We start from the raw sequence: 21,245 nt of genomic DNA on the forward strand, positions 1-21,245 counted from the left end.
ATTTGGTATCTTCTACATAGATCTTTAACACGCTCAGGTTCTCTGAACACATCCAAAACTGAACACTTGAGCTTTCCCCACACCAACTATATTAGTTCCTATTTTTTAAATTAATGTTTATTTCTTGTTGAGACAGAAAAAGAAACAGAGAGCAAGTGGGGGAGGAGCAGAAAGAGAGGGAGACACAGGATCCGGAGCAGGCTCCAGGCTCTGAGCTGTCAGCACAGAGCCCGACACAGGGCTCGAGCCCACCAACGAGACCATGACCTGAGCTGAAGTTGGATGCTTAACCGACTGAGTCACCCAGGCACCCCTGTGTTGGTTTCCTATTGATGCTGTAACAAATTACGACGAATTTAGTGGGTTAAAATAACACACATTTATTGGCGTACAGTTCCGTAAATTAAAAGTCCAACGTGGATATCAGGGCACCTGAGTGGCTCAGTCGGTTAAGTGTGCGACTCTTGATTTTGGCTCAGGTCATGATCTCACAGTTGGTGAGTTTGAGCTCTGCATCGGGCATTGTGCTGACAGTGTAGAGCCTGCTTGGGATTCTCTCCATCTCTCTTTGCCACTCCCTTACTTGCATGTGCGCACACGCTCTCTCTCTCTCTGTCTCTCAAAACAAACTTAAAAAAAAAAAAAAAGCCCAACACGGATCTCACTGGACTAAAATTGAAGTACAGGCAGGACTGAGTTCCTTACTGGAGGCTCTAGGAGAGAATCTAGTTTTTTTTTTTTTTGTCATTTTCAGAGTTTTCTTTTAAGTTTACTTATTTATTTTGAGAGAGAGTGAGAGTAAGCGGGGGAGGGGGAGAGAGAGACGGAGAGAGAGAATCCCAAGCAGGCTCCGTGCCCCGACGCAGGGCTCAATCTCACAAACGGTGAGGTCATGACCTGAGCCAAGATCAAGAGTCAGATGCCTAACCGACTGAGCCACCCAGGTGCCCCATTTTCAGGGTGTTGAAGCTGCTGGGGGCTCATGGCCCCTTCCTCCATCTTCAGAGCCAGCAACATAGCATCTCTCTCTGACTCTGCTTCATCTACCTCTTTTTCACTCTCTCTTCTGCCTCCCCCTTCCACTTTGAAGACCCCTGTGATTATACTGGCCTGAATAATCCAAAATACTCTTCCTATGTTAATGTCAGGTAATTATCCACCTTAATTCCCTTTGCCATAGAATTTGTGTTAAAAAACAAAAAAATCAAGAGTCACATGCTCCACCAACTGAGCCAGCCAGGTGCCCCATACAATTATCTATTATCATTTTAGTGTGATTTCAGAATGTTGTGGAAATGAAAACATGTTTATTCTGCCATGTTTCCAACCTATTCTATGTGGCTGTAATTTTAAATTGAATCCATAGCTATATCTTTTTTTTCAATATTATTTATGTATACCTTTCATCGTTTTAAATAGGTCAGTCTTCATAGAGGTATGCCTGTTAATTAATTTCTTCCTAAGAACCAGCTTTTGGTTTTATTGATCATTTCCAATTTTTGTGTGTGTTTTTATTAACTTCTGCTCTTCTCTATTACTTTTTCCCACTGTCCTTTTAGGTTTGTCCTCCTCTTTTTTTAGCTTCATAAATGGAACTCGTGGGACACCAGGCTGGCTCAGCCTGTAGAACATGTGACTCTTGATCTCAGGGTCGTGAGTTCAAGCCCCACGTTGGGCATGGAGCCTACTTAAAAATCAATCAATCAATAAAATAAAAATGGAACTCTTTATGCATTAATTTGGCATATTTAAAAAAACATTAAAAAAACCACTATGCACTGTCTTCGTGATTCCATTTTAGATGCATGTCACATGTTTTTACACGTATTTTATTGTCATTGAGGTTTAACTTTTTCATGATTTCCATGAAGATTTTCTCATGAACTCATTGGCTATTTAGGGTTGTATTTTTAGTTTTCAGGTGTATGTTTTTGTTTTGACTGTCTCTTTTAGTATTGATTTAAAATATCAACATGCATGCTTTAAGAAGTTTAGAGTTAATGAGTAACTACATCATTCTTCCAAACAATACATGGAGTTTTCGGTGCTTGAACTCCAGTCCTTCCCATCACACCATCCACGTTTCTATGTTATGGTTGTAAGGTATTTGGGTTTCATTCTTTAACCTCCCCTTTATATGTTAGCAGCTAGTACACATTCGCTTTTTGCAAAGCTTTTGCTCACCATTTCTTTTTGCCTTTTTCTCCTTTTGAGTTCAGTTTCCTTCTTGCAAAAAAAATCTTCATTTTAATAGTTATGTCAGTGAGTGTCTGTGAATAGTAAACACCCACAATCTTTACATGCCTAAAAATGCTATTATTTCCCTCATTCCTAAATAAAAATTTAGCTGGATGCATTTCCAACAAGTACCTTACCTCCTTCAAATCTTTGCTCCAATGTCACCTCCTTGATGAGGTGACCCTGACAACCCTTTTATAACTTTCAGCCCACTTCCTGCCCCAGACCGTCTCAGTTCCCTTACTTGTTTGTTGTTGTTGTGTTGTTTGTTTTTTAATAATCTCTATGCCCAACGTGGGACTTGAACACACAACCCAAAGATCAGGAGTCGCATGCTTTTCTGACTGGGCCAGCCAGCCGCCTCCCTCACCTGTTTTTTACCTATTATATAATTCACCTATTTATTTATTGCTTATTTCCTGTCTCTCTCCAGTAGAATGTCATTTCCACGAAGACATGGCTTTCTATTTCATTTGCTGTGTATCCCAATCATTTAAAAAAATGTCAGGCACAGAGAAGGTGTCGAGTTTTTAAAAACAATAAATTCATTGCACTTGCTGAGTTTGTTGAATGAATAAGAATTCTTTTTTTTTTAAGATTTTTTTTAAAGGTTTATTTATTTATCTTTGAGAGAGAAAGAGAGAGGGTCTCCCTAGCAAGCTCCACACGCAGAACCTGACGCAGGGCATGAACCCACGAACCGCGAGATCACGACGTGAGCCGAAATCAAGTGTTGGATGCTTAACTGACTGAGCTGCACAGGGGCCCCTGATTATAGAATTCTTTTTTTTTCCTTAATTTTTTGAGAATGAGAGAGACAGAGTACGAGTGGGGGAGGGGCAGAGAAAGAGAGGGAGACACAGAATCTGAAGCAGGCTCCAGGCTCCGAGCTGTCAGCACAGAACCGGATGCAGGGCTTGAACTCACGAACCTTGAGATCATGACCTAAGCAGAAGTTGGTCACTTAACCGACTGAGCCACCAAGGCGCCCTAATTATAGAATTCTTGACTGACTTTTTTCTTCAGCACTCTGAACATTATTTTATCATTTTATTATCCTATTATGTGACATGTTTTATTTTTATTTATTTATTAAAAAAAATTTTTTTAACGTTTATTTTTGAGACAGAGAGAGACAGACCATGAACGGGGGAGGGTCAGAGAGAGGGAGACACAGAATCGGAAGCAGGCTCCAGGCTCCGAGCTGTCAGCACAGAGCCCCACGCGGGGCTCGAACTCACGGACTGCAAGATCATGACCTGAGCCAAAGTCGGCCACTTAACCGACTAAGCCACCCAGGCGCCCCTGACATGTTTTAAAAAAATGTTTATTTATTTTGAGAGAGAGAGGGCATGAACAAGGGAGGGCAGGGAGAGAGGGAAAGAGAGAATCCCAAGCAGGCTCCCCGCTGTCAGCGTAGAGCCTGATGTGGGGCTGGATCTCAGGAATCCTGAGATCCTGACCTGAGCCGAAATCCGGAGTGGGACTATTAATGAACTGAGCCACCCAGGCACCCCTGACATCTTTTTTTTTCTTGAAAAGTCTATAGTTACTCTTCTGTTGTTACTTAGCAGGTAATCTATATCTCTTATTTTTTTTTTTTTTAAGATTTTCTCTTTGCTTTTTGTGCTCTGCAGTTTTATTACAACTTGTCTGGGTGTGGATTTGTTTGTATTTATCTGGCTAAGTACTTGAGGTTGCTCCTTTAGCTTGAAGACTTTTTTCTAAAAATGTCTGAGTCATTATCTCTTCAGATATTGTCTGTCTTCCATCCTCTCCTTGAAGCCCTCGTAGATGTTTGTTGGAATGTCTCATTCTGTCTCCCATGTAACCAGTTTTCTTTTGCTTTTTCTCTTTCGTGGTTTTACTGTGTCGGATTCTAGGTGATTTCTTCAGACCTGTTTTCCAATTCGCTGGTTCTTTCCTTGGCTGTATTGTTCATCTGCTGATTTTTGAATTTTTTCAAAATTTAATGATACCATGTTAAAATTTCTATTTGGGTGCTTTTTGACATCCATCTGTCTTAATGCTTTAAGTTTTTTGTTTTATAACTCCTGTTCCTTCCTTTTCCCAGACGCTTTTTTGGATTGTTCTAATATTCCTAGTTCCTTAGATACAAATTATCTCATTTGTTGCCTCTTCTGACGCCTCCCTTAAGGCAATTAATTTCCTGATGTGGTCTGTAATCTTGGCTATGAGCCCATTTTCAGTGCACTTACTCCCTGTAGAAGTTCCACGTGCCGGGGTATGAAAATGTCCTTACAGGGAAATTTTGTGTTTGCCTTTACTGGGCCCTATGATTCCCACCGTTTCAGAGCTGTTTTACTATCATTTTTATTGTTACTGTTGTTTGGGTCTCATATTGTGGGACCGTACACTTTGTGGATGTGAGGAATTTAAACCCTACTCCCAAGCCCCTCTGGACATGAGGTATCCTTGGTGAGGTTTTGGGGTAATGGTGGGGTTCGGAGCCGATGGCCAAGAAAGAATTCTTTTTTTTTTTTAATAATTTTTAAAAAATGTTTTATTTACTTTTGAGAGAGAGACAGAGAATCCGAAGCAGGCTCCAAGCCGTCAGCACAGAGCCCGACATGGGGCTCGAACCCAACAAGCAACGAGATCACAACCCAAGCCGAATTCGGACGCTCAACCGACTGAGCCACTCAGGCGCCCCAAGAAAGAATTCTTGAAGACATCTTTAGTGCAAAAAGGTGATCTTATAAAACCACGGGGACAGGACCCGTGGGCAGAAAGAGCTGCACTGGGGTTACGCGGAGTGACTGTGTGTATACTGTGGAGTTGGGGGAAGTAAAGTCAAGAGAAAGTTTCTTAAAGGGATTTTCCTGTGCTGAAGAGGGTTTACAGATTATTGGAGGCCTAGGTATTGTTAAGCTAAGGTTGTTTTTCCCTCTAGCAAAACATTATTAAGATAGTGGGAGTTCCTGGAAATCGGGCTATTGATGAGATCATTGTAAACTGGCAGAGACTCTCAGTTTAACCATTTGTTTTCTGTCCTTTCCTTTGTTCTTGGGCAGTCGGGAGTGGCTGAGGAATATCACACAGATCCCACCTGGGAGGGGGGTGGTTTGCGGGGTATCAGCTTGCCTTGTGCTGCTCCTCACCTGGCATTACGTCCATTACTGTTATGCAAAGTACCTCATACATCCTAGGATTCTGTTTTGCTCTTCAATCCACTCTCTTCTGCTTTTGGCGTTCCCAACTTAATTTCTTATTATTTTTTTAATGTTTATTTATTTTGAGAGAGAGCACAAGCGAGTGAGCAGGGGAGGGGCGGAGAGGGAGAGAGAGAAAGAATCCTAAGTGGGCTCCGTTCTTAGTGCTACCAATGATGAGGGCGCGAGGGAGCGTGGGGCGAGCGGAGGACAAAGTGCAGGCTAACAGCACCCCCCCCCCCACCCCCAGGTGGGACATGTGTGATATTCCTTGGACACTCCAGGCTACCCCCAAACAGGAAAGGACAAAAACAAATGGTTAAACTGATAAGAGCCTCCACCAATTTACCAGAAAAAGGCAGTCCCATCATAGCCTGAAGTCCAGGAACTCCCAAATGTCTTAACGTTGAGTGCTTTGCTGGAGGGAAGGACAACTTTAGCTTGACGATAGCTAGGCCTCCAGTAAATCTTTAGCATGTGAAAGTCTCTTTGCAAACTCCCTCTCCCCCCACTCCATAAACCAGTCACCCCCCCCCCCCCCCCACACACACACACTTACAGTGCCGCTCTGCCTGCCCACGGGTCCTGTCCCCGTGCTTTAACAAAATCACCTTTTTACACCACAGACGTCTTCAAGAATTCTTTCTTGGCCGTTGGATCCGGACCCCACAAACCCCCCAATCACCCCAAAACTTCATCACCAGTGCAGAGCTAGATGTCGGGCTCGAACCCACAAACTGTGAGATCATGACCTGAGTCAAAATCAAGAGTCGGATGCTTAACTGACAGAGTCATCCAGGCGCCCCCCCATCTTAATTATTTCAGATTAAGTTAAAAAAAAATTTAATGTTTATTCATTTTTGAGAAAGAAAGAGAGAGAGAGAGAGAGAGAGAGAGAGAGAGAGCAAGTGGGGGAGGGGCACAGAGAGAGGGAGACACAGAATCCAAAGCAGGCAGGCTCCAGGCTCCAAGCTGTCAGCACAGAGCCCGACATGGGGCTTGAACTCACAAACCACGAGATCATGACCTGAGCCGAAGTCGGACACTTAACCGACTGAACCACCCAGGTGCTCCTGGATTGTTCACTGTAAACTGGTTAATTTTATGTGAATTTCACTTCAATTAAAAAAAAAGTTTAAACAAAATTACCACATGACTTAGCATTTCCACTCCTAGGTATCTCCTCCAGAGAAATGGAAACCATGGCATCATTATTCGTAATAGCCAAAATGTGGAAAGAGCCCAAATGTCCATCAACTGATGAATGAATACACAAAATGTAGTATGTCCACACAATGGAGTAGTATTCAACCATATTGAGAAAAATTGATATGTGTTACAGCATGGATCAACTTTGAAAACATGCTTAGTGAAAGCAGGCAGTAACACAATACCACATATTATATGATTCCATGGATATGAAATGTCCAGAAAGGGGTAATGCATAGAGACAGAAAGTTGAGTGGTCGCCAGTGAGGTGTGGGGCACGAGGGGGAATAGTGGAGAGCGACCGCTAGTGTTTATGGGTTTCTTTTTGGGGTGTTGAACATGTTCCCCTAAAAAAATTCTAGTAGAATTAATGTGCAGTGTTCAGTTAGTTTCAGGTGTTCAATATAGTGATCCGACAATTCTGTATGTTACAAAAATGTTCTCGAATTAGTGGGGATGGTTGCACAACCTTGTGAATATGCTAAAAGCCACTGGAGTATATACTTTTAAATGGTGACTATGAATATATTCGTACTGAGATATGAGCTATCTCTCACCAAAGCTGTTACAAAGAAAGACTAAATGGGAGATGAGAAAGGAAGGACATTGAGTGTGCGGTTTTTCTTGGTTTGGTGACAGGGAAGGAGAGAGAAATAGCTAAAGAGGAAGGCTGGGTCGACGGAAAAAAGCAAAGGACCGATTACCGTAAAAGCCAGCACAGGGGTTACCTCTGTGTAACCTCTACGGGTGGAGGGGTGTGATCTGGAGAGGGTGCACTGAGGCTCCTTGAGTGTTCTCCGTTTTGTATTCCTTGACCAGGGTCGTGGTTATGCGGGTGTTCCTGTGTAATTACTTGTTCTGCAAAGTTGTGTTTTATGTGCTTTTCTGTATGTGCATCTTTCTTTTTTTTAGTTTTTTTTTAAGTTTATTTATTTTGAGAGAGAGTCGGTGGCGGGGGGCGGGCAGAGAGAGGGAGAGATAGAATCCCAAGCAGGCTCTGCACTGCCAGTGCAGAGCTGGACACGGGGCCCGATCTCATAAACTGTGAGATCATGACCTGAGCCGAGATCAAGAGTCAGACGCTTAACCGACTGAGCACCACTTTTTTTTTTTTTTCAAAGTATTCTCTACACACAACGTGGGGCTCAAACTCCTAACCCAAGATCAAGAGGCGCATCCCCGACTTGTGCACTTTTGTTATGGCTTTGTCTCTATTGCTTAAATCAATGCCTGGCATATAGTGGATGCTCAAAAACAATTAAATGCATGTCCACAGCCTCCAGTCTAGTCCAGCCCACCATCGTGTCACCTGGACTAGTGCTCCAGCCTCCTCAGTGGTCTCCGTGTCTCCTGTCTGGTTCCTTGAATCCATTCTCCACACTGCAGAATTCTCTTTTTAAAACTTCAAATCGGGGGGTGCCTGGGTGGCTCAGTTGGTTAAGCCTTCAGCTCAGGTAATGATCTCACGGTTCGGTTCGTGAGTTCGAGCCCCACATCAGGCTCTTTGCTGTCAGCACAGAGCCTCCTTGGGATCCTCTGTCACCCTTTCTCTCTGCCCTCCCCCATTTCCACTCTTTCTCTCTCAAAAATAAATGTGAAAAAAAAATCTCTCTCACTTTGTCCTGCTCACATTCATGCTCTCTCTCTCTCAAAAAAAATTCAAATCCGATCATCTCACTTTCTTTTTTTTATGTTTATTTATTTTCAGAGAGCACGTGCACATGCATATAAGTGGGGAGCGCGCAGAGAGAGAGGGAGAGAGAATCCCAAGCAGGTTCCATGCTCAGCTCGGAGCCAGACATGGAGGCTGGATCCCACGACCATGAGCTAGATCATGACCTGAGCCGAAATCAAGAGTCGGACACTCAGCTGACTGAGCCACCCAGGTGCCCCTTCACTTTCTGTTTTAAAACCCTTTGATGGCATCCCTTTGCCATTCAGATAAAGTCCAGAGTCCTTAAGGTGACTCGCAAGGTGTCTGCTCTTTGGCCCCTGATTACCTCTTTCCTGCAGCCGTGCTGGACTGCTTTGTATTCTTAGCCCAAGCCAGTCGCTCACTTCAGGTCTTCAGTGTGTACTTATCCCTCTGCCTGGGATACTCTCTCCCGCTCCCCTTTTAGGTCTCAGTTTGAGGGTCATTTCCTAGGGCAGCCTCCTCTGACCTCTCAGACTAGGTTAGCTTCTTTAGAGCAATCTTATCTCTGCTCACATGCTTGCTTTCCCCTCCCCCCCCCCCCGTACATACTTTAAAAAACTATTTGTGGGGCACCTGGGTGGCTCAGTCGATTGAGTGTCCTACTTTGGCTCTGGTCATGATCTCACAGTTCGTGGGTTCGAGCCCCACATCGGGCTTTGCACTGATAGCATGGAGCCTGTTTTGGATTCTCTGTCTCTCTCTGTGCACACTGTCTCTCCCTCAAAAATAAATAAAAGTTAAAAAAAAATACAATCAGCAAAACTAAAAGGCAACCGACCTAATGGGAGAAGATATTTGCAAACAACGTATCAGATAAAGGGTTAGTATCCAAAATCTATAAAGAATTTATCAAACTCAACACCCAGAATACAAAGAATCCAGTGAAGAAATGGGCAAAAGACATGAAGAGACACTTCTCCAAAGAAGACATCCAGATGGCCAACCGACACATGAAAACATGCTCCACATTACTCAGAATCAGGGAAATATAAATCAAAACCACAATGCGATACCATCTCACCCCTGTCAGAATGGCTAACATTAGCAACTCAGGCAACAACAGGTGTTGGCGAGGATGCGGAGAAAGAGGGATGCTGTTGCATTGCTGGTGGGAATGCAAACTGGTGCAGCCACTCTGGAAAACAGTATGGAGGTTCCTCAAAAAATTAAAACTAGACCTACCCTACGACCCAGCAATTGCACTACTAGGCATTTATCCACGGGATACAGGTGTGCTGTTTCGAAGGGGCACATGCACCCCCATGTTTATAGCAGCACTATCGACAATAGCCAACGTATGGAAAGAGCCCAAATGACCATCGATGGATAAATGGATAAAGAAGATGTGGTATGTAATATACAATGGAGCATTACTCAGCAATCAGAAAGAATGAAATCTTGCCATTTGCAACTGTGTAGATGGAACTGGAGGGTATTATGCGAAGTGAAATTAGTCAGAGAAAGACAACAATCATATGACTTCACTCATATGAGGACTTTAAGAGACAAAAAAGATGAATATAAGGGAAGGGAAACAAAAATAATATAAAAACAGGGAGGGGGACAAAACAGAAGAGACTCTTAAATATGAAGAACAAACTGAGGGTTGCTGGAGGGGGTGTGTGGGGGGGGATGGGCTAAATGGGTCAGGGGGCACTAAGGAATCTACTCCTGAAATCATTGTTGCACTATATGCTAACTAATTTGGATGTAAATTTAAAAAAATTAAAATTAAAATTAAAAATAAATAAATAAAAATATTTGATAGAACAAATGTTTAATTTCCACCTATGAAATGAAGTTGCACCATTTAATTAAAGGTGATAAAACCTAGTTCTGACTTTTAAAATGTAACCATAAACTGGTAAATATGAAAGATATCTTGAGTACACTATTGATGCATGTGCTTTTGTGGTTATGGTCCCTTTTAAGAAAATGCTGGATGTTGTGGATCCTAAGATTAATGCTCATTTGCATGTATCTTGTATTTTCTTAAGATTCAGAGGCAGGTATTAAACAATATGTGGAGTAGTAGACAAATGTCTTTCTCCTATTCTTTCTCTCAGCACTTTAAGACCAACTTCTTAGGGAGCCTGGGTGACTCAGTCAGTCGAGTGTCTAACTCTTGATTTCTGCTCGGGTCACAATCTCAACGGTTGGCAGGATGGAGCCCCATGTTGCTTCAGGCTCTGTGCTGACAGCGGTAAGCCTGCTTGGATTCTCTCTCTCTCTCTCTCTCTCTCTCTCTCTCTCTCTCTCTGCCTGTCCTCCACTCACATGCTCTGTCTTCCTCTCTCTCAAAATAAATAAATAAACATTAAAAAAAAGACTTCTTTTTTTTTTAAATATAATTTATTGTCAACTTGGTTTCCATGCAACATGCAGTGCTCATCCCAACGGGTGCCCTCCTCCATGCCCATCACCCACCCTCCCCTCTCTCCCACCCCCCATCAATCCTCAGATTGTTCTCAGTTTTTAAGAGTCTCTTATGGTTTGGCTCCCTCCCTAACTTTTTTTCCCCCTTCCCCTCCCCCATGGTCTTCTGTTAAGTTTCTCAGGATCCACATAAGAGTGAAAACATATGGTATCTGTCTTTCTCTGTATGGCTTATTTCACTTAGCATCACACTCTCCAGTTCCATCCACGTTGCTACAAAAGGCCATATTTCATTCTTTCTCATTGCTAAGTAGTATTCCATTGTGTATATAAACCACAATTTCTTTATGCATTCATCAGTTGATGGACATTTAGGCTCTTTCCACGATTTGGCTATTGTTGAGAGTGCTGCTATAAACATTGGGGTACAAGTGCCTCTATGCATCAGCACTCCTGTATCCCTTGAGTAAATTCCTAGAAGTGGTATTGCTGGGTCATAGGGTAGATCTATTTTTAATTTTTTGAGGACCCTCCACACTGTTTTCCAGAGTGGCCGCACCAGTTTGCATTCCCAGCAACAGTGCAAGAGGGTTCCCGTTTCAGACTAACCTGATCTGTGTCTTCAATCTCATCTCTGGTCAGTTCTAGAGCTTAGTCTTCGGCAGCATTCTTTCTCTTTCATCTTTTTCTCCTGGACCCTTTCCATCAGCTTAACTTCCTGAATATCAATTCTCAGGAAGGGTAAAAAAAAAAAAAAAAAGAAAAAAGAAACATTTTCATAATTCTTTTGCTCCTCATCACCATGTATCTTTCACGACACTTCACTCTCTTCCTTTGCCTTCCGTGACAGTGTTCGCTTTTTGTTTTTAGTTTTTTTTAAATGTTTATTTTTGAGAGAGACAGAGACAGAGCTTGAGCGGGGGAGGGGCAGAGAGAGAGTGACACAGAGAATCTAAAGCAGTCTCCAGGCTCTGAGGTGTCAGCACAGAGCCCGATGCAGGGCTCGAACCCATGGGCCATGAGATCATGACCTGAGCCGAAGCCGGATGCCCAAACGACTGAGCCACCCAGGCACCCCGACAGTGTTTGCTTCTATTTCTCCATCTTTGTCCCCACAGCATCCTGTTTCCTGTTTGGCTGCTTCTTTGTCTCATCCCTTGAGTGCTGTTTCCTCTGGCCAGACTTTCTTAAACCCTTTCCCAATAGGTTATTACGTATCCCCACTGGACTTTATCCATTCTCTTATACAATGTATCACTTTGTAGAAAGTAAAACGATGCTTCTGAACTCCGAGGCTGGGATTGGGTTAATCCTGAGAGATCGACCCAGTGCACTTTTTCCCTCCTGCTTATCACACCTACCACTGTTTGATGTCCAGCTCCGTGAAGACAGGGGCTGTGTCTATCTTGTTTGCTAATATCCCCTATGCCAAACATAGTGCCTGACACACAGTTGCCGCTCAAAGAATATATTTATTTTTTTATTTTTTATTTTATTAAAAAAAATTTTTTTTATTTAAAAAAAAAATTTTTTTTCAATGTTTTTATTTATTTTTGGGACAGAGAGAGACAGAGCATGAACGGGCGAGGGGCAGAGAGAGAGGGAGACACAGAATCGGAAACAGGCTCCAGGCTTCCAGCCATCAGCCCAGAGCCTGACGCGGGGCTCGAACTCACGGACCGCGAGATCGTGACCTGGCTGAAGTCGGACGCTTAACCGACAGCGCCACCCAGGCACCCCTAAAAAATTTTTTTAATGTTTTTATTTATTTTTGAGACAGAGCATGAGCAGGGGAGGAGCAGAGAGAGAGGGAGACACAGAATCTGAAGCAGGCTGTAGGCTCTGAGCTGTCAGCACAGAGCCTGACCTGACGAGGGGCTCGAACTCATGGACCGTGAGATCATGACCCGAGCTGAAGTCGGACGCTCACCTGGCTGAGCCACCCAGGCGCCCCTCAAAGAATATATTTAAATGGATTAATGAATGTGAATTTAAAAACTCTAACCCACAATTAATTATTGCATCTTTTTCCTGGGATCAGCACAAATACTAATCAGTAAAAATGTATTCATCATTTGGTCTAACTGGCCTCCCTGCCTCGTGTCTTCCATCTTCCTGCAATCTATCCAACAGCCTGTGGCCCCAGTAACATTAAAAGGAAAACAAAAAGCCTGGGGGCACCTGGGTGGCTCAGCTGGTTAAGGTTCCGACTTTGGCTCAGGTCGTGATCTCGCAGTTCATGAGTTCAAGCCCCACATCGGGGCTCTGTGCTGGCAGCTCGGAGCCCGGAGCCTGCTCTGGGTTCCGTGTCTCCCTCTGTCTCTGCCCCTCCCCTACTTGCGCTCTGTCTCTCTCCCTCTCAAAAATAAACATCGGGAAAAAAAAAAGTCTGATTGTGTTCCCCTCCCCAAACCTCTGCTGCCTCATTACCTACAGAATGTGGTCAAAGCTCCTCGGCCTGGATTCAAGGCTTTGGCCCCAATATCCCTTTTCAAGCGTCTCTGGGTTTATTATTACATGCCAAGCACTGGGCTTGTCACTGAAGACTTCACAGACTGGTTGGGAAGACAGGTACGTAGATGACCGTGATCGGCTCCGTTACAGTCTGTGAGGACACGGTTTCAGACAATGGATTATAAAGTGCTGGGTTCCTGCCCTGCGAACTTGGTTTACAAGTTGGGTCTAGCGCTGCAGTGTCCAGTATAGTGGCTAACTTGCCACACTTCAGGTCCTCAGCTGCCACATGAAGCTAGCGGCTATCATACTGGACAGCACAGCATAGGCCATTTCAATCGTTCGTGGAAGCAGGGTCACCTATGGTGCTTTATTTTTTTTTTTTTTTAATATTTTTTTCAACTTTTATTTATTTTTGGGACAGGGAGAGAGAGAGCATGAACGGGGGAGGGGCAGAGAGAGAGGGAGACACAGAATCGGAAGCAGGCTCCAGGCTCTGAGCCATCAGCCCAGAGCCCGACGCGGGGCTCGAACTCACAGACCGCGAGATCGTGACCTGGCTGAAGTCGGACGCTTAACCGACTGCGCCACCCAGGCGCCCCCTCACCTATGGTGCTTTAAAGAGAGCAAGGACCATTTCCCAGACACGCACCCTGGTGCTGGCTAGCAGCTCGCCCACCCGATCCTCCCACTCACCCCCCACCCCCCAAACACACACCTTGGCTGGGGCAGGTTTTGAAGCGGTACAGGCTCCCAACAGAGATAATGCATGGAAGGTACTTTTGTAACCTATTAAGTGATACAGAAACGTGACACGATAGGTTCAGTTCTTGCTTTCATCACAGCTTTGATTAGTTCTAGCAACTTCTAGCTCTTCTTTCCAACTTCTCCCCTCCCCGGAATTCATGCCAAAGGGTTCTGAGAAGTTATGTTACACCCAGGCAGCATTTATACCAGGCAAAAATCCAGATTGTACCTACCTCGAGGCTTTTACAAGCCATCCATCCAGGAACCTACTTCACCACCCGCCTCTTCCACTCACTTTCCCTAGAAAGGAAGGACACGGCGAATTACGCTTTCCAAAACAACAAAAGTATTTATTTTGAGGTATGAGAATAATAGGAAAACTAAGTGATGGGGTTTGGACTCTCATCGGGGTCTTCTGGGAAATCGGAAGCACCACCCACTTCCGCAGCTCGGTGCTTCTCCAACTTAGCAATCAATTCTTTCGCTGGATTGAAGACGCCATTGGTCTGCTGGTCACAGACATAGCAGCGAGGGGTGGTGCGGAAATGCTGCAGCGCACAGCTCTCACAGAAATAATGCCTGCACTTGGTGACAACTGGATTCTGGAAGGTCTGGCGACAGATGAAACACTTGAATGGTATTTCCTCATCATCGCTTCCCACTTCATAGTTTTCATCCTCATAGACGCCATAGCGACCCTCATCAAGCTCACGTTCGATCTGCCACCCATGCTTGTAATCTGAACGGTCATGGAGGAACTTGCAGCTGTCTCCGAAGCCGCAAAAGCCAGTCTCCTTGTAGTCTTTGCAAATGTCGGGCTGGTAATCCCAGCGCACGGTGGCGCGTAGATGCTCGGGAGCTCGGATGGGGCCCTTCCTCACCATCCCGGAGGAAGCATTGCCCATAGACGTATCCTTGGGCTTCATGTATTTCTGATAATTATTGATCCCCCGATAGATCTTGTCATCTTCCTTGCCCCTCAGCTCCTCCTGGATCTTCTGGCTGCGCTCAAAGATGGCTTGCGCGTCACGCTCCTTCTCTGTGTCTAGCTCGTAGACCGCAGTCGCACCCATATCCTCTGGTCCCACGGGCTTGGCCGAGCGGGTGGACTTGTACACCACGCCAAGGCTCTCGGGCTCGGTCGCCTCCTCCTCGCTGCTCAAGTCGCCGTAAGCCTCCTTCTGTTTACCACTGCCACGAGTCTTCTGTATCATCGGGTTGTGGATCGCCCGCTTCTTTTCCGGGCGAACCACTGTGTTGCCTTCGTCGCTGCTGCCGCTGCTGTCTCCGGACTCCTTGTCGCAGACCGGGCGCTTTCTGCGGCCTGCAGCCCCTTTTCGTGCACCGGGCTTTTTGAAGAGGAAGGTGCACACCTGGTCCGTGGTCTTTCCCGGCGAAAGTTGCTCTGCCATTTTAGAGTCCCGAGCTCCGGAACGGCTATGGCGTGCTCGGCAGCGCGGGGCCTCTTCACGTCATCGTACGTCGCGCGCCCGGCCGCCAGTCGGAGCCAACCGGGCGGCCCAAAGCCGACTGCGGGAGCGCTAGGGGGCGAGGGGGCGAGCGCGCGCCACCCCTGAGCCCCGTCGGCCTCCGTCGTTTCCTCCGGAGGCGTGTGCGGCCCCGCCCCGCTCGCAGCTTGCCGCGGAGCCTACCGGGAAGGGTCCGAGGCCGGGTCACCTTTCGGGGGCCGGGAAGGAGGGGCTCGGTCCTGGCAGCCGCGGCGCGATGTGGTTCGAGATTCTGCCCGGCCTCGGCATCATGGCCGTGTGCTTGGTCATCCCCGGCATAGCCACTGCGCACATCCACAGGTTCTGTAACGGGGGCAAGGTAAGGCGGCCTCTCCGGCGCGACGGCTGACTCCGCGGACTGGCGTTACAAAACGGGCGGCGGGAGGCCGTTGGGGTGCGGAGCCTCTCTGGGCTGGGGAACACCAGGGGCGGCCCTCCCCTTAGTGCAAGCGGAGGCTTGCGGAACGAAACCCGACGGAAACCACATCCTCCTCTAGCAAGGAGCAGCTAGTTGTCGTGCGAAGAGTGGGCTAGAGGGCCGAGTGGGTTCGGGGGCTGGAAAGATAGATTAGAAGGTAGGTCCGAACTCCTGGGCGTCAGTCTAGTCTTGCCTCCACTTCCTCGGATCTCTGATCTTTCTTGCTGGATGGTTTTTTGTTTTTGTTTTTTAAATTTCTCGCATCCACATCCTGGTAGCTTCACGGTTTTTTACCTCCCTACCACCCGTAGTTAGGTTTTTCCCTTGACATTTTTTTATCCCCCACCTTTCCCCCCAAGCCTCTAGGTATTTACCGCAAGATCCTGCTTTTCACATCAGGGTTGTAATTTTCTTCTCCTTCTACTCGTTCACGTTATCTCTAGAGTGCAGAGTATAAATGTGTTTGCTTTCTGGTTTTGTGACTTTTCTTCACGTGTGATCTGCCGCTGTTGTTTCCTCTCATTAGGATCCCAAAAGGAAACGACTAGTCAGGTGTCTAAAAAAAAAAAAAAAAAAAAAAAAGCAGGGGGTGGGGGCGGGGCGAGGGGAAGGAGGAAAGGGGAAAAAAACCAGATGCTGGTTAAAATATAAAGGGTAAGAACTCATGGTTACCATCTTAATTATGAAGTTTAATGATCCGATTTTATTTAGGATCCGGTCTTAATATCGATTTGGTTTTTGTTTCAGTGATGATTCCTTTTCTAGAATGTCACTTATAAGTTCCGATAGCCCTCTCTTGGGTCATTCATTTTCATAAACATTGTGCAATAATACTTTCTTTTAATTGTAGGAAAAAAGGGTTGCCTATTATCGGTATCAGTGGAGTTTGATGCAAAGAGACAGGCGCATCTCTGGAGTTAATCGTTACTATGTGTCAAAGGTAAGATAGCTCTGAGGCTAGCCATGTGTCAGTTGAGATGGGTTCTAGTAATGTTTTGCCAAATGTCTCACAGTGCTAATTTCCTTTGTGTCTTTTATTCTGTGGATTGTCTGCCTGTGCCCTTTGCTTGTTCTTTTTATACGCACACCTACACATATATGTTATTTACATGTAATGGCTATTAATCTTTTGTCTGTTGCATATGTGGTAGATATCTTCCCCAGTCTGGCTTCTTCACTTTATGATGTCTTTGATCAGATAGGTTTTAATTTTAGTGTTCAGTTTATCATATTTTGTCATTCTGGATTTTGGCTCACAAATGACTCTCCTACCCAAGATTATTTATATATTTTAAAAATTCCTCCCCCCAAAAAAATATATTTATATATATGTACATATATATATAAATATATATATATATACATATATTTATATATACATATATACATATATATACATATATATGTACATATATATAAATATATATGTATATACATATATATACATATTTATATATTTATATATACATATATATAAATATATATAAAACATATATACATATATATAAACATATATACATATTTATATATTTATATATACATATATACATATTTATATATTTATATATATGTACATATATATAAATATATATATATACATATATATGTATATGTATATATATACATATATATGTATATATATGTACATATATATAAATATATTTTTTACATTTAGTGCTTTGACCCATCTGCAGGTCATTTGGGGGTATAATGTGAAATCAGATTTTAACTGTACTTTTTTCCAAGGGATAGCCAGTTGTCACAATTGTCCATTTGTAGAACAGTCCATTTTTTTTTTTAACATTTATTTTTGAGAGACAGAGAGATAGAGCATGAGCAGGGGAGGGGCAGAGAGAGAGAGAGGGAGACACAGAATCCAAAACAGGCTCTAGGCTCTGAGCTGTCAGCACAGAGCCAGATACCGGGCTCGAACTCACAAACCTGTGAGATCATGACCTGAGCCGAAGTTGGCCGCTTAACTGACTGAGCCACCCAGGTGCCCTGAACAGTCCACTTTTTAATTTGAAATACCATTCTCATAAACTAAATTTCCATGTACACATGGTCCTGTTTCACAAATACACTCTTCCATACTCCATTAGTTTGCCAGTTCCTGCACCCAATGCCATAGGTTAAAGAATTACTCTAATTTTAAATTTGATTGAATCCTATGGAATTGCAGTTTTTTGTAGATACAAAATGGCCAAGCAATAGCATTTTAATCTGATAAACCTAATAGTATATTCCTACATCTTGTAGGAGTTCATCTCCCATTATTCTTTTAAAAAATTGTAGTTACTTTTTAATATTCTCTCCTGGCTCATTTATTCTTCACAGTGAACCCAGGTTAATATTAGTTTCATTTTATAGATGAGAAAACAGGTCGGTGACTATAAATAACACTCTAAGGACTCAAGCTAGGTGATCTGCCTGTCAGTATAGTGCTATTTGAGAATCTAATGTAATGAACGTGACGATCGATCTCTACTCAACTAAAGCAGTATTTCTCAAAGCACGGTCCAATAACCATCACAATCATTTGGCGTAGGAGATAAGATGAAGATTCCTAATTAGAATTTCTACAGGGTGGCTCCCTGGGCCGTGCAGTTTTAATTTCTCGCAAGGTGATTCTTCCCACAATAGTAAACAAGATACCTGGACTGTGTTATTTTAACACTTGGAAGAAATGTCATCGCTGATTAATCTTTTACTCTATGGTTTCTGAGGTATTTGGTTGTGAGCTAAGTTAGAAAGAGTGGGTCTTCTGAATAAACAGTGTCTTGCTTACAGAGCAAGAGTTCTGGAGGTGGGGGTCCCTGACCTTGAATTCTGGCTCTGCCACTTTCTTACTGACTTAAGCAAGAGACTTTTAAGCAGTCTCCATTTGTCCATGTGTAAAAAAGTAGAATGAGGTTGACAGTATTTTCCTCACGTTGGCTGTTATTTTTTTTTAATGGTTTTACTTTGCTGTCCTCTGACTCTCTGAAGGATCCAGATGGTAAATAGTTGCTTGACTTTAGTTCTGATGGGGTGGGTTGGGGGGGGGGGGTCTTTTCATATAAAGTGATATGTTTGCTGCTGTCAGAAAATGAAAACTAGACATCCTTATAGCTTACTCTTTTTACTTTAGTGATTATAACATTCAGTTCGCTTTATTGTTGCAGTTAGAGAAATACGGATGTGCAAGTACTTTCTTTAATAAAATGCCATTTGGGGACACTGGAAGTAAGGGTACAGGCATACCTCATTTTATTGCACTTATCGATACAGTACTGTGCTTTTTTACAAATTGAAGGGTTGGGGTGGCCCTGCATCGAGCAAGTCCGTCAGCACTATTTTTCCAACAGCATCTGCTCAGTTCGTGTCTCTGTACCACATGTTGGTAATTTTCGAAATATTTCAAACTTGTCATTATGAATATATTTGTTACAGTGATCTGTGATCAGTGCTTATGACTCACTGAAAATTCAGGTGATGATTGCATTTTTTAGCACTAAAGTACTTTTTATTTTTAATAAAACATTTTTTAGCACTAAAGTACTTTAAGGTTTGTACACTGTTTTTTTAGACCTAATGCTATTGCACAGTTGAGACTACAGTATAGTGTGAACATAATTTTTATATGCACTGGGCAACCAAAAAATTTATTTGACTGACTTTACTGACGTGGTCCGGAACCAAACCTTCAAGATCTCTGATGTATGCCAGTACATGCACATCTTTGGTGGGAACAGAATTCTCACATTTTCCTTTTTATACTGTTTTTCAGGGTTTGGAAAATATTGATTAAAGAAGCCTTTTCCTGACCGATGAAGATTAACTCAGTTATGCTCATCTGCCCTTTCTAGAAGGTTATGCAGTCTATCAATGTAGTACATAATAAAAACAAAAAAGCAAAACCAAAGGCTTTCTTTACTTTTTTTTTTTTTTTAATAGTACTAAACTCAAGCAATCTACCCAGTGTAGCTTTATCACTTTAAAAAAAACTAGGGGCGTTGGGTGGCTCAGTCTGTGATCTCACAGTTCATGAGATTGAGCCCCATGTCAGGCTCTGCGCTGACAGCACAGAGCCTGCTTGGGATTCTCTCTCTCTCTGTCCCTCCCCTGCTCGCTCTGTCTCTCTCTCTCTCTCTCTCTCAAAATAAATAAACTTAAAAAAAAAGGATCTTTCCTTTTAAAAAAAAAGTAGAAGGCAGCTGAGGCTTAAAATGATAGATGTAATGTACACCAAGCACCTGTCAGTGCCTAATGTGTCATAAATGGTAGTTGTTACTATTGGAGTAGATAGGAATACATGAACAAAGACCTCATTCCTTCAGCGGTTGCTAGTAAAATATAGTTCCTTTCTAGTTCCTTTTCTGGGTGATTCCTATTGTGTTAAGTTCCAGGTAGAATGCTTTTATATTAGGTTTAAAGTGTTTAGTGATCTCTACACCCGACATGGGGCTTGAACTCAGAACCCTGAGATCAAGGGTCGCACGTTCTTCCTACAGAGCCGGCCAGGTGACCCCAGGTAGGATGTTTTTAAAGCTGAGCTTGCACCTTGAACTTCCATGCACTCTGCATCTGACACATAGGATTCACTCAAGTGCCAATTGTTGTCTTAGTGGGGAGCAGCGGCAAGACTCGTCATTCTAATAAAATGAGTACACTGACTGCTTGAAATAAACACTTGCACATTCACCACTAAAGGTAAGCAGATAATCTGAAAAGCTGTAACCCCTAGAGACATGGTGCTGCCCCGTGTGTGTAGATGTGTGTGTAGATCAACCCCCAAGGCGGCCACAGGACCTGTTCTCTTCTTCATCTTAACGTCTGACATGACCTGGCCCGCTGTCGCACTGTGCGCTTTCCATTGAACTCCTGCCGCCGGGCAGGGCTTACGGAGGAAGCAGGTGGCGGCGTTCATGCTTCGAGCGTTATTCTCTATTGTGCTGCCCGGAGATGAGAAACTGTTCAAGGAAAGCCACGGCCCCGATGACACACTTCATGCAACCTCTAGTCCACATTTAGCACCACACAGGCCTCACTTTGTTGACTGTCATGAAAACCATCTCTGGGACTGAAGAGGCAGGGAGTAAGGATGGGGATGTGGAAGACCTTGACAGCATTACTAAATCCATCGCTAAGTCTCTGGATTTTTAGGTCTGTTCTGTCTACTGTGCCTCAAGGTGGGGATCATCCACTAAGGGTATCTGCTTAGATGGATTCGGGGCTGTTCAGTGGAGGGCCACAAAATGACAGGTAGAAATCAGTCGGTCAGGTTCAGCATGAGGGTCTGAATCCTTCACCTCCCTCTTATCGGGAACCTGCCATGAAATTTCACTTCATCATTATAGTCTGCGGCCAGGGAGTGAACCAGGTGAAAACACCGTAGGTAGAAGATGACAGTTGTGTTTGGTCGCCTGCGTCTCCCTCGATTCTTT

General features: G+C 44.0%; 2 protein-coding genes across 2 annotated transcripts; one reads left to right on the forward strand and one right to left on the reverse strand.

Annotated features, from left to right (window-relative positions):
* Window positions 1-14,222: 14,222 nt before the first annotated feature.
* Window positions 14,223-15,469, reverse strand: RNF113A (ring finger protein 113A). The gene has a single exon (XM_004000837.5). The coding sequence runs from the start codon at window positions 15,303-15,305 to the stop codon at window positions 14,274-14,276; it is 1,032 nt and encodes a 343-aa protein (XP_004000886.1). The 5' UTR covers window positions 15,306-15,469; the 3' UTR covers window positions 14,223-14,273.
* A 48-nt stretch (window positions 15,470-15,517) lies between these two features.
* Window positions 15,518-19,723, forward strand: NDUFA1 (NADH:ubiquinone oxidoreductase subunit A1). Its single transcript, XM_004000838.5, has 3 exons — window positions 15,518-15,720; window positions 16,670-16,759; window positions 19,589-19,723. Exons 1-3 carry the CDS (start codon window positions 15,619-15,621, stop codon window positions 19,607-19,609), a joined length of 213 nt encoding a protein of 70 aa, XP_004000887.1. The 5' UTR covers window positions 15,518-15,618; the 3' UTR covers window positions 19,610-19,723.
* Window positions 19,724-21,245: the final 1,522 nt, after the last annotated feature.

Source organism: Felis catus, chromosome X (genome assembly GCF_018350175.1).
Source record: "Felis catus isolate Fca126 chromosome X, F.catus_Fca126_mat1.0, whole genome shotgun sequence".
Taxonomy (NCBI): domain Eukaryota; kingdom Metazoa; phylum Chordata; class Mammalia; order Carnivora; family Felidae; genus Felis; species Felis catus.